At 34.6% G+C, this 17803-nt stretch overlaps 2 protein-coding genes across 3 annotated transcripts in view; one reads left to right on the forward strand and one right to left on the reverse strand.

The window, feature by feature from the left end:
- LOC111509421 (uncharacterized) overlaps positions 1-9842 on the forward strand; it is a 30558-nt gene extending 20716 nt beyond the window's left edge. Inside the window, exons 3-4 of one of the 2 annotated variants that reach the window (XR_012464783.1) lie at positions 7976-8180; positions 9585-9842. Coding sequence is in view for 1 of the 2 variants with exons in the window: in XM_074172293.1 (XP_074028394.1) it covers positions 9585-9604 (20 nt within the window). In the remaining variant the exon portion in view is untranslated. The remainder of the gene's footprint in view (positions 1-7975; positions 8181-9584) is intronic. The other variant, XM_074172293.1, reaches the window with a different exon arrangement.
- Positions 9843-10454: 612 nt separating this feature from the next.
- LOC141481168 (uncharacterized) lies at positions 10455-11551 on the reverse strand. The gene is made up of 3 exons (XM_074172289.1): positions 11381-11551; positions 11100-11321; positions 10455-11042 (listed from the first exon to the last, which is right to left on the reverse strand). Exons 1-3 carry the CDS (start codon positions 11549-11551, stop codon positions 10455-10457), a joined length of 981 nt encoding a protein of 326 aa, XP_074028390.1.
- Between the last annotated feature and the right edge of the window lie 6252 nt (positions 11552-17803).

Below are 17803 nucleotides of genomic sequence, written 5' to 3' on the forward strand. Positions count from 1 at the left end.
ATATCAATGAATACACTAAATACGAGGTACCTTCAAATACTGATGCAAATAGATGCAAAAATAGATGCAAAAATAGATTTGAAACATAGATTTTGGTCAATTCCACTTCAAAAAGACAGTAAGGTTTATACAGCATTTTCAATGGATGGAGTCTTGTATAAATTCACAGTAGTTCTATACGGTTTGCAGAGTTCTTGTTCATCTTTGGTCAGGACAATCCATACAATCCTGGATGAACACAATGATTTTATTCTTCATTATATTGACGACATCTTAATATATTTCACAGACTGGGAGAATCACCTGAAATATATTAATTTATCAGTAAATGAATTGGATAACGCAGAATTAAAAATTTATATTAACATATCTATATTTTACCAAACAGGAGTGACTTTCTTAGGGTATAATAAATTATACACCAAAGGCATATACAGTGTCACCGATAAAGTCCGCATCAAATGGGAAACTTTTTTATTTATCGTTTTATGTGAAATTTGATTTTGGCAGTAGATTTTGCTTAAGAAATGATGTCAAATGGCGTCTACAAAATAGGTCACGTGATTTCCTTAACCTGTCAAAATTGACATTTAAAAAAAGAAACATCGAAAAATTACATTATTCTTCAAAATATCCAAAAATATCAGATGATAAAAACATTTTCTTTTGTAATTTTATACCCACACACCAAGTTTCAAACCCATAATAAGTATTTTATATTTTCACTATTTTTCCGCACTCATGCTTTTTCTACTTATCAAAATTTAAGCACACCTGTACTAAATCATTTATTTTAACTAAACTCGTCACCGAATTTCTTTTTTTGTAATATAATAATATTTTAAGAGCCTCTTTGATGTTAGAAACAAATTTTGAAAAATAAAAGTTGTCAAACTTGATGCAAAGTTCATCTAGTTTCAACGGGGCTTTCCAAACTATACAGTACTTGAGTTTTTTAATGAGCAAAAGGCCTCACAATATGAATTAGAACAAAACGGAACATTAGGAAACAATATCTTAGAGTGTTTATTGTTTTTTTTAACAAAAAATACAGTGGAATTTAATCTTAATTAAAAAGAACTGAAAATAAACATGTACCTACGAAAGCGTTGAAGGGCCACACAAAAATATTTTTTTCGATTTGTATAATTCTGACTTTCATCTCAGAATTCTGAGTTGCAAGTCGGAATTCTGACTTGAATCTCAGAATTCTGACTTGCAAGTCAGAATTCTGACTTGTATCTCAGAATTCTGACTTGTATCTCAGAATTCTGAGTTGCAAGTCAGAATTCTGACTTGTATCTCAGAATTCTGACTTGCAAGTCAGAATTCTGACTTGTATCTCAAAATTCTGACTTGTATCTCAGAATTCTGACTTGTATCTCAGAATTCTGACTTGTATCTCAGAATTCTGGAAAAATGGGCATTTAAGAAAAACAAATGAACATCGTCGGAGTGCGCTCAGTGAAGAGATCAAAATAAATGTTCTTCTCCCTGTCGAATAAAATCCCCATGTCCCCACTAGGCAGATAGCTCGGAACTCGAAATTAGCCAGTCTTCAGTGGCAAGACTTCTTGTAGCTGCAAAATGTCATCCATATAAAATAACAATCCTCCAGGAACTTACTGATCCAGATAGAAGACTTCAGTTTTGCGAAAAAATGATGGATCTACTAGACAGGAATGTTGTACATAAAGAAAACTTATATTTTCTGACGAATCAACGTTTTTGTTGAATGGTGTGGTAAATCGTCAAAATTGTCGTTATTGGGCAGACAGAAACCCACACTGGATGAGCGAAGGCCACACTCAACATCCAGAAAAAGTCAATGTTTGGGCAGGGATCGTTGGTGATCGAGTTATAGGACCGATTTTCTTTCAAGAAAATCTTACTGGAGCAAGATATTTAGAATTCTTGCAGAAGGACCTAGTTCCGAATTTGGCTATTTTGTTCCCTTGTCCTATAGAAGCTGACGTGCCAAATAGAAACATCTGGTTTCAACAGGACGGCGCGCCTTCTCATTTTGCAAGACCTGTCCGTGAGTACCTGAATGATGTATATCCAGGCAGATGGATTGGCAGAAGAGGACCTTATGAATGGCCACCTAGGTCTCCGGATTCAACACCTTTGGACTTTTTCTTATGGGGTTACTTGAAGAGCAAAGTTTTTAAAACCAAACCGACAAATATTGAGGATTTAAAAGAAGGAATGAGACAAAAGTGTAGGCTAATTTCTGGCGAAGTAATCAGAAATGTTCAAAACGAGTTTCAGTTACGTTTAGGGTATTGTCAGTTAGTAAATGGACATTTTGAATACTTGTTAACGAAAGACTATTGATTTTGAATTCATTTTTTGAATCAGATAATGTTGAATATCTTTCAAAGGACAAAGAGTAAAAAAATGAAATCTGGCAGGCATGTGCAACTTGTTGAAGTCATTAAAAAAAAAGGGTTGTCATTTAAAAAAAATTATCGATGACGTTATATCTCATATTCAAGACACACTGTATAATTTTTGTTGCATTAAAATAAGGGCACTTTAAAATACTAATCGAAGTGTCCGAGCATATTTCCGAAAGAAACAACACCTTTGATTTAGTGAATTTGTTCCATGTTAGAGACTCGCACTGTATAAAGTATCATTTATATCTTTTTTGAATATCGAGATTGCGTCAAAAAATAAATCTGCTGTAACAAGATATTCACTGGCAATCCGACAAAGTCGATAAATAGGACTATTATGACTTAGATTTGACTGAGGTGTTGGAGAAACATAAAGAACGTTGTATTATTTTTTTCAAATTAGGAGATAGCTTAGATAAAAATTGAATACAGTTAACTTTTCCATTGATCACCTGGTAAATGAAAATTAAACTGGCTATTCAGCATGTCCCCCTCGTAATGTTTTGAGGATTTTCCATTGTAGTTTTATTGGTTCATTTTCAAAAAATATCGCTTTCTAGATCGGCATCACTAAGAAATCAATAATCGAAAAGCACATTTGTTAATAAGATATTCAATGGTTTACAGTATAAATGAAAAATATTAGTTTATACCTACACTTTCAAACTCAAATACAGAACAAAATGTTTTTTTGAGAGTGATGATTGGCATCCTACCCAGAACAACATACTGTAATAAATACTGATTCAAAATACTACAATAAACACTATGGTAGGACGTTTTATCTGTTGAATAACAGATCAACTTGGACAACGATACAGGCATAAAGCTAGTCGACTACAAATTCAGAATTCTGAGATACAAGTCAGTATTCTGACTTTTATCTCAGGGAATAATAATGATACATTCAGTATCAGTAGTTGTGTTCTGACGATCTCACTCCATTAAACTACTGTTCTGAGATACAAGTCAGAATTCTGAGATACAAGTCAGAATTCTGAGATACAAGTCAGAATTCTGACTTGCAAGTCAGAGTTCTGAGATACAAGTCAGAATTCTGACTTGCAAGTCAGAATTCTGAGATACAAGTCAGAATTCTGAGATACAAGTCAGAATTCTGAGATACAAGTCAGAATTCTGAGATACAAGTCAGAATTCTGAGATACAAGTCAGAATTCTGACTTGCAAGTCAGAATTCTGAGATTCAAGTCAGAATTCCGACTTGCAACTCAGAATTCTGAGATGAAAGTCAGAATTATACAAATCGAAAAAAATATTTTTGTGTGGCCCTTCAACGCTTTCGTATGTACCTATACCTAATAGCAAAAAAACACGAAAAAAAGACTCACGACATTAAATACACTACATTTCTGTATGTCTTCCATCGCGTTCTATGCAGATAATTGTCCTTCTTGATACATCTTTTATTGAGTTGCTGATACTCACAGGGTTTATGTTTAAAATAGAGTTTCTAATAACAGTTTCTAGGCGATTCACGTCACGGAAATGTCTTTGTTTATAAACGATTTGTTTTAAGTAACCCCACTAGATTTTTTTCTAGTGGGCGACCTAGGCGGCCATATTTGCTCCATATTTCGCCCAATAACTTTGCTCCTGAACATTTCTAATAGTTTCACTTTGACTTGTCTTGAACTATGAATAGGAGCCCCGTCACATTGACACCACAGACTGTGTCTTATTTCAACCGGCATATTGTCCACTATATCACTGATCTCAGTATTTAGAAATTGCAAATAATCCTGAGAAGTTAAATTGTGTCTAAAAAAGAATGGTCCCATTACCTGATTATTTAAAACACCGCACCACACATTTGTTTTAAATGAATATTGGTCTCGACATTCTATCACAAAATGAGGATTTTCCTGAGCCCACCACCTACAATTCTGGGAACTGACTACGCCGTTCGATGTGAAGGTAGCTTCGTCGGTCCATAGGATTTTGTAAGGAAATTTTCTGTTTAATTCTACTTCTCCTTGGTACCAGAAAGAGAAATCTAGTCGAACATCGAAATCTCTTTCCTTTAAGGTATTTATAAATTTGGGTTTGTAGGGTTTGAATTTATTTTTATGTAAAATTGCTCTTACGCTTTCTCTTTAACGCCAGTTCTATCTACAATATTGGTAATACTTGATTTTCCCTGTTCGATAACATCCAGGCAGACAGCCAACTGAACCTCATCATTATTGCGTGATGGATTACGACGTTTTTTAAAAGTATTTTCAACTGAACCAGTCAGTTTAAATTTTTTTAAAATCCTACTTACAGTGGATTGCTGTACATGTCTACCAGGATGTCTTGCGTTAAAAATATCAGCCACTTTTCGATGCAATGTGTTTTCACCACAAATTAGCACAATTTCAATTTTTTCTTGTAAAGATAACATATTATTTTAATTTTCATACATTACATTGAACTAACGGGCATTAATTTATTCAGTGACAGTGACGTTTTGTGAAACACATTATGTAGTTTCATATACAAAATGTAATTAAAACATTAAGGCCTATGCTATATAAAATAAAATTTCTGAACCGATACTTAGACTTACCTGGTTGAATCTAGGCTAAATTACGGAATATTGGGATGGGGTGGAGCCGCAAACTGTCATTTGTCCAAACTTGAGACTCTACAAAAAAGATTCCTAAAAATAATATTTAAAAGAGACATGTTGTATCCTACAAACCTTCTTTATCAAGAGGCTAAAATATTTGATATTAGTCAGTTGTACTACATACAGTTAGTGTATTTTCAATATAAACATAAACGTCACGATTATATAGACCACGTACATAACACTAGAAATAAAGTAAAAAAATTGATCAAAACAGAACTGACACTCAAAACAATTGGTCATCGAAGTCATTTGCATTCAGCTAGTCGAGCCTATAATATACTTTTGGAGTCCATTCGACAGGCAGAACATTTTAAAAAATTTAAAAAATTAATTAAAAAATTCGTTTTGGACGAACGACATCAAATTAATCTGTTACTAAGAGTCTGACGTCCTAGTAACATGGTATGTTGTTCTTTTTTTTGTATTGGCAAATCCTGTTGTTTGCAATGGTTCGTAGTTCTTTTTGTTTATTATTATTTTTATTAACTACTACATACAAAAGTTGTATTTACTGTCTAGATTATTTCTGCTGTATTTCTTTTTTGTTTGTTGCTATAGTTTATTTCATAAAATACGTATATTTTTTAATCGAAAATTTTGGCAGTTTCATCGCATACAAGCTCTGCTTTCGCGATGTTCTGTGTTGGTGTTTATTTGTGTTTATTTGTATATTATATATAATATAATCGATGTAAATTAGCATGTAAATAATTGACAAATAAACATATTATTATTATTATTATTTTTTTTTTATTTTTTTTTTTCACCGTAGTGTGCGCTGGTCAGGCCCTATCCCCCGAAGCCCCGATACATTCGGGAGGGCGCGCCAGCATAATCAACCAATGACCACTCCCCACACCGTGGGGTAAGTGATCATTGGGTCCGAGAATCATGTGCCCTGAGCAAACGCAGTGAGCCAAGAATGATAGCCTTCTGCATCTGTGCGGCTAAGATTTCTGCCTTAGTGCGGCAAGCCGGTATGATTTTGAGATTCGAGAGTAGAGAAGACATCATTCCACCAAGGACTCCAATAATCAGAACGACCATCTTGACAGAGTGATCTGGATAGAGTCTGCGGAGTTCGAAGAGAAGATCTCGATATTTTATCCGTTTTTCCTTCTCTTTTCTGACGATATTCGTCTCGCCAGGAGCTGAAAACTCCACGACAAATATCGTTTTGGTCTGGTGGTCGAGAAGGACTACATCAGGCTTATTAGCTTGTATGAGCCTGAGGGTGGGGAACGAATAGTTCCAATAAATTCGGCACTTCTCGTTCCCCACAACGGATTCAATATCCCCCGGAGCGTAGGGCAACACCGGTGTTTCGTCAATACCGTAAGAGTGCCGTAGATGGTAATATAGCACTCTTAGGGCCGCGTTATGTCGATGGATATAGGCCGAGACCGCATATGCTGGACATGCTGATAGCAAGTGCATTAGGGTCTCGGGCGCCTCGCGGCAGGCCCTGCACCTTGTGTCAGGAACCTCTATACCCATCACGCGACTGCGGTAGACTAAGGTGTTGAATACACCATCCTGGCAAGCCATGATGAACCCCTCAGTTTCCGACTTCAGCCCACTCGACCTGAGAAAAGCGAACGTCAGGCGCTTTGATAAGGCAAGGTCTTCAATGTTATTGAAGAAGACCCCATGCATCGGCTTATCCCTGTGTCTCCGCAGAAGTAAGGTGATCTCTGCGGCTTTTATCTGAGCTTTTTGCTGAACGGGTTCCAACTCGGTGACAGAGTTGTAGTCACCTCGTTCAGAGTCGAAAACTATACCGAGTTCATCAGCTGCTCGAGCAGCTGCTCTAAGGAGAAATGCTCCAATTCCTGCTCTCTCATGGTCACGGACCATGCAGAGAAGGGGATCCGAACTCCTGACGACTTTACAGGCTGTATCCAGTACCATTCTGTCATGTAGACACTCCAAACTCAAAAGTCCACGACCTCCCTGTTGTCGGGGGAAGTACAACCGTGGAACGGACGATTTGGGATGCAAACTCCTATAGAGATGCATCATTTTTCGGGTCCTTACGTCGAGTTGATACAGCTCCTCCCGAGTCCACTTCACTACTCCAAAGGAGTAGAGTAAGATTGGAACGGCAAGCATATTTGTTGCAGCTACTTTGTTCTTCCCCGACAGTTCCGATGACCAGATCTGTCGAAGTTTGTGCTGATACTTGTCGCGGAGAGAGTTTTTCACTGCAGTTACCTCTTGTGAGTGGCGTTGTTCTACCCCGAGGTAAGTATACGTCTCTCCGGCATCCAGATGGTGTAGGATGCTTCCATCTACGAGCTGCACATCCTCTCCGTAGTCCCCGCATCGTCCTCTTTTGAGATGAACCATTGCACATTTGTCTATCCCGAATTTCATACCGATAGCATGCGTGTACTCTTCCACCACCCTCAAGGACTGATAGAGATCCTTCTCTCCAGAGCGCTTTCGACAGTTGGTAGTACTGTCATCTTCTGGCACTCCTCAAACTGCAGTTTTAGGAGGATCTCGTAAACGATAAGAGATAGAGTGTCGGTTAAATCATGGCAAAGTTGCGTATTTTAGAGAGCTATGATGTGAAGAAATCGAATATAAGCTATTTTGGTTCTGGAGATATACAGGAAAAATAAAAAAAACATTAATTATTTTTGTGCCTTTATCTTCTTTATTCGCAGACATATTGAGAATATGTCCACATTTTGCTATTAGCACTTGATGTCGGCTCTCAGAATATATCCATGAATCTTTCATACAGGGTGTCATCTGACTTGCGTCACCCCCATCTTTGAATTTTTAAATACGGACCTGTATATTTTGTTGTGATAATATTTTCATTCATTCTCTTTCTATCTATTCTTTCCAAATATCTCCTACCACTCTCATTTTGTTTCAGCCGTACTTCTGACAGAATATCAGCTGATGATTTATTTTCTTCTTCCAGCCATCTCCTGGGATTATGTTGTCCCATCATTAAAAAATATGGACGGATTTCTGTGACCGTGTGTGGCAATTGATTACTATACTTCTTTACATCTGGTAAATGATTGTCCCAATTTTGATAATCTTCTCTTGATAATATTCGGAGAAATTTGAATACCTCTTGAATATATCTCTCAGATGGATTTGATTCCGGATGTCTTATGCTGGTGAATATCAATTTTATTTTATTTTTATGGCAATAATTTTCAAACTTATCATTTTGAAAATATGTAGCATTATCCAACATACATTTCTATGGTTCACTACCTCATTGAAATAATGTTGAAGACAATCAGTTATTACTTGTACATTAGCTCTCTTACAAGGATATAATTTTATAAATTTTGTGATGATGTCTACAATTACAAGAATATGTTTATTTCTATTTTTTATTGTCATAAGTTCACTAATAAAATCAATGTTTATTTCTTCTAGTTTATTTGTGGTAATATTTCTTGGAATATTTGTTTTAATAAAATTTCAACTATTATATATTTGGCAAATATTACAATTATTAGACAAATCTTTGGTTATTTGGATATATTTTCTGCAAATATAGTTTTCAATAAACATTTTCTTTACTTTTTTCAATCCAGGATGACCATTATATTCATGTAAATACCTCAATATATCAAAAGCTGATTCATTACTAATTACATATAGTTTCTGATCCTTGATTGTCGTCATCCAAATACCATTGACTTTTCTACATGTCATTATATCTTTTGCTCCTATATTATTCTGATCTTCTATACTTTCGTTGATTGAAAAGATTTCCTGTTGGTCTATTAATATGTTTACCCCAATTTGTAATGTTCTTTCTCTTTATAATCTGCCATCTGATCTTGATAATGCATTCGCAACTATATTATCTTTCCCTTTGATATGTCTAATTTTAAAATCATATTCTTGCACCTCTATGTATTCTATTGTTCAGCAATTTATTATTCATCACATTCAACAATGACATGTGATCTGTCTCAATTATGAATTTTGATCCCAGCAAATAAAATCTTAATTTGGTAATGCAAAAGGTTATGCTTGCGAATCCTAGTTCAGTGATACTATAATGCTGTTTATATGTGTTAGTCACTCTTGACACAAAACATATGGGTACCTCTTTTCCTTGCTGTACTTGCAATAATACTCCAGCAAGTTCAAACATTGATGCATCTGTTCTTGAAATGAATGGTAAATTATAATCTGGATGACAAATTTGCAAATCATTCTCAAATTCTAATTAGATAATGTTAAATGATTTTCTTGTCCCCATTTCCATTTTTTGCTTTTCTTTAATGACTCTACTAAAATTAAAGTTTTCTCACTAATGTCAGGCATTAATTTTTTTTTCAATTTATTATTTCTAAAAATCCCCTTAATGTTTTCAAATTTGTTGGTGTGTTATATTTCATAATGGCTTTTATTTTTTTCTCATCCATATATATGCCTTTGGTGTATAATTTATTATACCCTAAGAAAGTCACTCCTGTTTGGTAAAATATAGATATGTTAATATAAATTTTTAATTCTGCATTATCCAATTCATTTACTGATAAATTAATATATTTCAGGTGATTCTCCCAGTCTGTGAAATATATTAAGATGTCGTCAATATAATGAAGAATAAAATCATTGTGTTTATCCAAGATTGTATGGATTGTCCTGACCAAAGATGAACAAGAACTCTGCAAACCGTATAGAACTACTGTGAATTTATACAAGACTCCATCCATTGAAAATGCTGTATAAACCTTACTGTCTTTTTGAAGTGGAATTGACCAAAATCTATGTTTCAAATCTATTTTTGCATCTATTTTGGCATCTATTTGCATCAGTATTTGAAGGTACCTCGTATTTAGTGTATTCATTGATATATCTAGCTTCCAAACATAATCTTAATTTACCATTATTTTTTTTTACTACAACGATAGGATTAATGTGTTTTGAATTGCATCTTTCAATTATTTTCTATTCTAACATTTTTGTTATTTCTTGTTTAACCTGATTCCGAAATTTATGAGGAATAGAGTATGTTTTAGACTTGGAATTTTGTATACCTTCAACCTCTATTTTATGAATATATTTATCCATTACTCTATTTTCATTATTGATTAAATTTGGATGTTCATTTATCAATATTAACACCTTATCTTTCATTTGTTGCTCACATTCAATATCTATTACGGGTTTTTCCCCCATTGGTCTGTTATTTATTTGATGTATAATTATAGTGTTTATTTCTGACCGGGATATTATAAGCTTATATCGTCATAGTTACGCTATCAATAAAGAGGATCATAACTCCCTTGGGACATTATAGATTTTATAATTCCCTCTACCTTTCACAAGTAAAAATAAATAGAAATGAAAACTGAACCATATTTTATTTATTCACGTCATTACAAATAATAAATGTACAATTTTGAAATGTTCCCTGAAAATTACTTCCGCCATTGGAAACAATTTCTTCTTTTGTATGGCTGGAGCTTGTTCACTACAGTCGAGGTACCTGCCTCTTCTGATGACAAAGTAGACAACATACGCGCCGTTTTATTTCTCAATTCGATGCTATCCTCCAAATACCCCTCCGCCACCGTGGAACTTTTCCAACCTCCGTGTCTTTTTAAGTTAGTCATAATTGCTCCTGCATTGGCTAGAGCAGTAGCAGAAGTGCGACGAAGGCAATGTCCCGTATAGGAAGATGAGTTTGGCAATCCTAAATACATTGCGATTTTGCTGGGGATTTTCCCAAACATGTTTTTTCCAATTGGCTGAGATGTACATTTATTTTGTCGGAAGCTCAAAAAAAATCGTTCAATACCTTTAGGACGCAAAGACATATAAAGTCTTAATAAAGGCAAAGCGGAGAACTCTTTTTCATCCACAACTGTAAATTTCTTCGATACACCAGTTTTACTTTCCGGTACGTTCACTACCATAACGGAATCCCGGTCCTCTATATCCGATATCTTGATATTCAAAAGTTCCTGACTTCTGCATCCTCCAAAATAACCCATAATCAAAACAACCTATAACAAAAAAAAGGAAATAAATACACACAAAAAGAAAAATAAGAAAAAAATTACCTTATGCAATAAATGAATATCATTAGGAGCGTCCTTTAGGAATCTGATAACATCTTCAGGAGATAAAACAGCAGACTTTTTCGACTTATAACTCTTACTCTTCCGTTTCAAAAAAGCCTGTAGTTCATTGAACTTGGTGATATCTCGTTTCTCATGTATAGTCACCATCGATTTTAGCATTGACCATTTAGTCCATAAAGAATTCGGACTATACGTTTCTGACTGAAACGAATAAACACAATTACTACTAAATCTACCGAAAAACATAGAAAATTCCTTACCAATTCTTGAAAATATGCCAGAAATACAGTTTCAGTGACATCTTTTGGCATAACATTTTTCCGTGTCAGCCAGTCCAGATATATCGTGTATTCTTTTTGGTATACGGCTTCACTTTTCGATGGAATTAATGATTCTCTTGCTTGTTCAGCTTTTTTCAAAATATCCTCCATTATATTTGGGGTAGAAAACACGTTTTCACCGCAAACACAGCTTGATAACAAAGTTCTGTTTATAAACAAGTAACATAGCAACAACCTAGCAACAAGAAAACTCTACTATAATCAACGGTACCTGATTCAAATATACCGGGAAGGTAATGAATTGGTACATTTTTCCGTTTCAAAAATGAACAAAATTTTATTGAAATCGGTCAGAAATAAAATTATCTATGTACCACGGGAATTAATGAGCCTTAATAACCTCAGGCAATTGCTGTCCCTCGGGCCAGAGGCCCTTGGGACGCAAACTTTGCCATCGGTAATTAAGGCCCTCCTAATTCCCTTGATACATAAATAACTATTATTTTAGATTCATTTTCATTGTTGTCTATAAATTCAATTATTTTCCCCTATCTGTAATATTCCTTTGTCATGGTCAATTATTACGATATTTCTATCAAGTTCGTCTGTTCAAATTATTGCGTCATATCGTAAATTTTCTATTATTAAAAATTTGCTTGACAAATTCTTTGTTATTAAATTTTATTACACTATTTAGTCTTCTGGTTACTTCATGTAACTTTTTATTATTTGCACCTACCAATACAGTTTTTGGGATACTGTAACACAAATGTTCCAAATTGAATTCCCGAATAAATTTTGAATTTAGTAAAGAAATTTCAGATCCTATATCTATAATTCAATATTTTTATCATAAAAATTGACTAATATTTTTATAAGACCTCTAACATTTCCTAATTGACCAGTTTTTTCAATTTCAGTAAATTCCCTAGGATGTTGATGAATTCCTGCATATTGCATTTTGTCAAAATTGGTTTTTGGTAGCTCACTTACTGAAAATTTTGTTGACTATTTGAGATTTCCACCTCATTCTGTGTCCGTTGTGTGTCTGTCCTAGTTTCAGCCTGTCGTATGTCATTTATATATTGTATTTCCTTTGTACTTCCACTTCTCCTTTGTTGTCTATACCTTTTGTCCTGTCTTTCATTATTATAAGCCCTATAGTCGCTTTCACTGCTCCTATCTGCACTTCTACCTCTTCGTCTGTATGTATTATTATTGTAATATCTATTATTATTGTTATTATACCTATTTTGTCCAAATCTGTTATTGTTATTATTATATTCTCTGTTATAGTTGTATCTTCTTTTTTTTTTTCAACCGTAGTTTGCGCTGGTCAGCGCATATTCAATACCTTAACGGGGAGATGAGGTCAACTAAGAAGAAGAAGAACGCAGGTAAAACTCAACAACGTTTAAATAGTAGGTAGTAGAGGGTTTATGGACTAATCTATTTCTGAACACATAACGAATACCATTTTACCATTATAGTAAGAAGTGAGTTGAGCAAGGTGAACAAATTTCTGAACACGTAACAGCACACCTTGATAATGACAAATGAGATTTTGTCGAAACGTCGGTGAAATTAGAGATAATATCACATACACGGATCAAATACCCGGAAAAACCATATATATATATATATATATATATATATATATATATATATATATATATATATATATATATGTATATATATATATATATATATATATATATATATATATATATATATATATATATATATATATATATATATATATATAAACACGCGGACACGTGTTTCTGGCTATTGGCCTCATCAGCGCGGTGCAGCCAAGTGTGAAGATGGGCAACACTTGTTTGCCGAAAGCAGGAAACAACACAAACGCACAAACCACGTGTCCGCGGTTTGCCCCCCTGTTTGGAATGTTGTATCCACGAATTTTCCATTTTTGATTTATATCATGCACACTCGATAAAATCTCTAGAGAAAGGTTAATGCAGTCAAGCTGCTGGAGAATAATTCCATGAAAATCAAAAGATATATACAGTGTGCCTCACTTCTCATGGAAACACCCCCGTATCTTCCGTAATATTCGAGGTAGAACGATGAAACTCTCTGGACTGATGGAAATGCTCGAAATGCACCTACCACCTGAATGGGGTTGGCCAAAGTGATATACACTGTCCGCCACCCGCGATGGAACACCCCATTTTTACGGTAAAACATATTAGGGGGCAGAATAGGCTCAAAATTCCTTCAGATTCGTGATTAGGACTACCAATTCACTACGATTAGTTTTTTTTTCCTGAAAAAATTTCCGTCCTGAAAAATCCGAATTTGTCTCACTTCTCATGGAAACACCCCCGTATCTTCCGTAATATCCAAGGTGGAACGATGAATCTCTCAGAACTGATGGAAATGCTCAAAATGCATCTACCACCTGAATGGGGTTGGCCAAAGTGATATACACTGTGCGCCACTCGCGATGGAACACACCATTTTTACGGTAAAACATATTAGGGGCAAAATAGTCTCAAAATTATTTCAGATTCGTGATCAGGACTACCAACTTACTACGATTACACTTTTTTCCTGAAAAAATTCCAGTCCTGAAAAATTCGAATTTGTTTCACTTCTCATGGAAACACCCCCGTATCTTCCGTAATAATTGAAGTAGATTTTTTTTTGGTTTCGACATCAAAACATAAACGAAATTGTTTAAGAGAAACTCGACTTTTGTTGTGACATAAATAATTTATTTTTTATTTTGTTGTCAGGAAAGTTATTCCTTCACAATAAGAGAGAAAATGGTAATTTTGTAAGAGGAACGGAAACATGTAATCAGTGAGGTTTTAGGATGGTTAATGTTAGTTCATATTCTCATTTCCCCATTATTTAAAAAAAACAAGGATATTCTGTGGCGAAAAATGTTATGTAGTTCAAAATTCTTCCGAAGTACTACTTTAAAAATCACATTTTCAATTAAAAAAGAAAACAATCAATTTCAAATGATTCAACTGTTGACAATTTTATATTTTCGTGCCTTCTATGAAATTTCCCTCCAATCGAACACATTTTTCTATGCGCCTTCTATTATTTCCTCCAACTCTTCTCAGTTCTCTAGGTGTGATTTCTCAACACGCTTGTATAATTCTTGCACGGAGATCTTCCTTATTTGTTGGCCTATCCTCATAAACTTTATTATTCAAGTTTCCCCATGAATAAAAATCCAGTGGAGTTAAATCTGGTGATCGTGGTGGCCATACTACGAGAGGAATATTGGGTCCTATCCATTTCATAGGTAGATTCCTATTCAACCAAACCCTTGTTATGCCACTGTTGTGAACTGGTGAACCATCTAACTGAAAAATCATGCTGTGTCTCACATCCAAAGGTAGTTCTTCCAACACATCGAAAAATGCATTTTCGAGAAAGTCAACGAATAGTCGTCCTTTTAAATTTGATCGAAAAAAAATGGCCCGATAATATTTTTGTTCAGGATACCACACCACACATTGACTTTCTGAGATATTTGGTCTCTACAATTCACCACCCAATTTGGATTTTGTTCAGCCCAAAACCTCATGTTCTGGGAAGATACAACACCATTCGTAGTAAAGGTAGCCTCAACACTGTATAAGATATACTTTAAAAAAATCCTGTCATTGAGATAATTTCCCTGCATCCATAAACAATACTCCATACGACGAATTTCATCTCCTTCGTGCATGTATGTATGTAAAAATGTATGTGAAATGTAAAATGTATGTAAAAATTTGGGTTTGCACGCTTGCATTTTATGCCTCTTTAAACACCTCCATATTTTACTGCGGCTCATATCGAGTTGAAGCGATAAGTTTCTCAAACTAATTCTAGGATCAGCTTGATGAGCCGCCAATATCGTATCATCATCAATATGATGTTTTACAATTTTTCTGTCCTTTGTTACTTGGCTGGTGTTCACGAATAGATTATATATTTTATGTACAGTTCCAGGATGTACAGCTACCTCTAGCGGGTGCCTTCTGTTAAATTCAGCGGCCGCTTCACGAAAAGACCTCACCCCTTCACCAACAAGTTAAAACAATTCCAATTTTTCTTGGAGTAACAGACGTGCCATGTTGAACTTTGTCAATCAAAATGAGCTGATAACAGTCAAAATGGGAACTTCAGAAATATTAAAATATGAAGAGGAACTCACGAACAGAAAAAAATTGGAACACAGGAACAATATCCAACACAAATACAGGAACAATAAACACAATGGGAACAAAAACACGGCAGAAACACCAGGAACAACGGTGATTCAAAGAACAACAATACTAGAAACAACAAATGAAAACTGATCTGGGGGTTAATACAACAAGATATTTCAACAATATTGTCAGGTTGACAGTAAATGTCAATGAGCAACTGTTTTCTATGGTGATTTCAGGGCACCGCATGATTCAATGAAACTGATGTGATTCAATCTCTTCAAATGATTTCAGACAACAATTCAGCAAGTAGGAAAAATAATTTAAATTTTACCTGTTCACCGAGTGCGATTTTTTCTTTAAAAATTAACAGTTGTTTCGGTGTTGCAATGAGTATGAAGATTAATTTTGTTTCGGATGGTAAAATGATTCCTCAATATTTTGATAAAGGACCCCGCACATTTCTTATGAGAAATGGCTTGCCTTGAATTTTGCCGAAATTTTAATATGTTGTAGTCTTGATGTGCTGATTGAAAGTGTCCACGGCCAAAGCTCAGAATTGTACAGTTTTCGAGATGTGAACCTTTGAATATAGATTTTTTTTCCATTTTTTGCAGTTTTGGCTCATCAATAGAGAGCTCTCACTTCTGGTTGGGATAGAATTTGGATGTTCAGCAACCAGAATTAGTTTTAAGAATAATCTCCTTCAGTTATAATATATGCCACCATCGATAATTTTTCATACACTGCTTCACACTATCTCGATAATCTGAGAATGTGGTGCTGTGACATTTTCCTCAGATAGGCTCAAAATGGATGATAGCATCTCACAGCATCTGTATCTTTCATACCTGAGAGTACTCTCCAGATAGAATGAAGGGGTTCTGGTATTGGAAGTGAACTATTTTGCGCCGTAATATGTTTTACCCAAAAATGGGGTGTTCCATCGCGAGTGGCGGACAGTGTATATCACTTTGGCCAACCCCATTCAGGTGGTAGGTGCATTCTGAGCATTTCTATCAGGCCAGAGAATTCCATCGTTGTACCTCGAATATTACATATTACGGAAGTTACGGGTGTTTCCATGAGAAGTGAGACACACTGTATATATATATATATATATATATATATATATATATATATATATATATATATATATATATATATATATATATATATTTAGAAAATTAAATTATTTATTGCCTAGTTTATGTATGATGATCTTGTATCCCTCATATCCAAAGATGAGTTAGATTGAAAAATAGTAGCAGAAAAAAAAATGATGTCGAGCGATATGGAGTTATTTTTTTCTGAGAGAAAATATAATGATTGCTGATCAACCATGAATCTAGTACTTCCATATTTATCAGAATATAGACCTACTGTCAGGCTATTCAAATCAGTTTTGAGGAAAGAAAACCTCTACAAGTTTTCAAATGATTAAAGTTAAATATTAATGTTCGATTCAATAGGCACTGTTATATTATCATCTGGTATGAATGTACTCTAACGAGATTTCTTGAGATATGAAATATATGGTGCTGATAATATTCAGGGGATTACTCAATTTCAATTTGATAAATTCATTGCCTTTCAACTGGAGAGAAATGACATTTCGGTGAGCTTCACCTTCTAAATCTGGCTAATCCTGCTGTCCGTTCGGCATGCATGCATGCATTATTCGTTAGCGCGTCAACGCGATTAGCGTTATTTATAACGCTGTTAAAAGCAGCTTAAAAGTTCACCTCTTTGCGAATATAGCAGTCGGCGGGTCGCTAAATCAAAGTTGAGCTACCACGATGACTTTCATAAATTACTGAACCAAAGATATACTACTGACGGATGGATCGCCCTGACTAATGCGGATATTTGGGAGGGACAGGTTAATTTTTTAAATTTCATGTTTGATAATTAGAATCGTTCCCAAAAACGTTCAATGCGAAAAATATCTCTGCATTTTGATAGGTTAAATGAATTCACTCTCCGACTGAATATTCAATTCGTATTAGAGATCGACAAAAATAAATATCTTTATTTTTTAATTTCACTAGTTCGGACTTCCATTGTCTACTATATAAAACGATTTGGAATCCCTGAAACAACTAAAAAAGAAGAATTGAAAATGAATAGCTGAAAATAACAATTATATTAACCAAAATAAACCTGAAATGAAATAATAGTGAAATAAAATACAAGTAAAAATCGAACAATTGAATAAATG

This window comes from Leptinotarsa decemlineata, unplaced genomic scaffold (genome assembly GCF_025532065.1).
Source record: "Leptinotarsa decemlineata unplaced genomic scaffold, Ldec_3_MD MMD2_tig00000090_RagTag_RagTag, whole genome shotgun sequence".
Lineage (NCBI taxonomy): Eukaryota > Metazoa > Arthropoda > Insecta > Coleoptera > Chrysomelidae > Leptinotarsa > Leptinotarsa decemlineata.

Coding starts and splice junctions, on each gene's coding strand:
- LOC141481168 (XM_074172289.1), bottom strand. CDS start 11,551: ATGGAGGATATTTTGAAAAAAGCTGAACAAGCAAGAGAATCATTAATT. Junction 11,322..11,380: donor TGGCATATTTTCAAGAATTG/GTAAGGAATTTT, acceptor TATTCGTTTCAG/TCAGAAACGTATAGTCCGAA. Junction 11,043..11,099: donor ATATTCATTTATTGCATAAG/GTAATTTTTTTC, acceptor TTTTTGTTATAG/GTTGTTTTGATTATGGGTTA.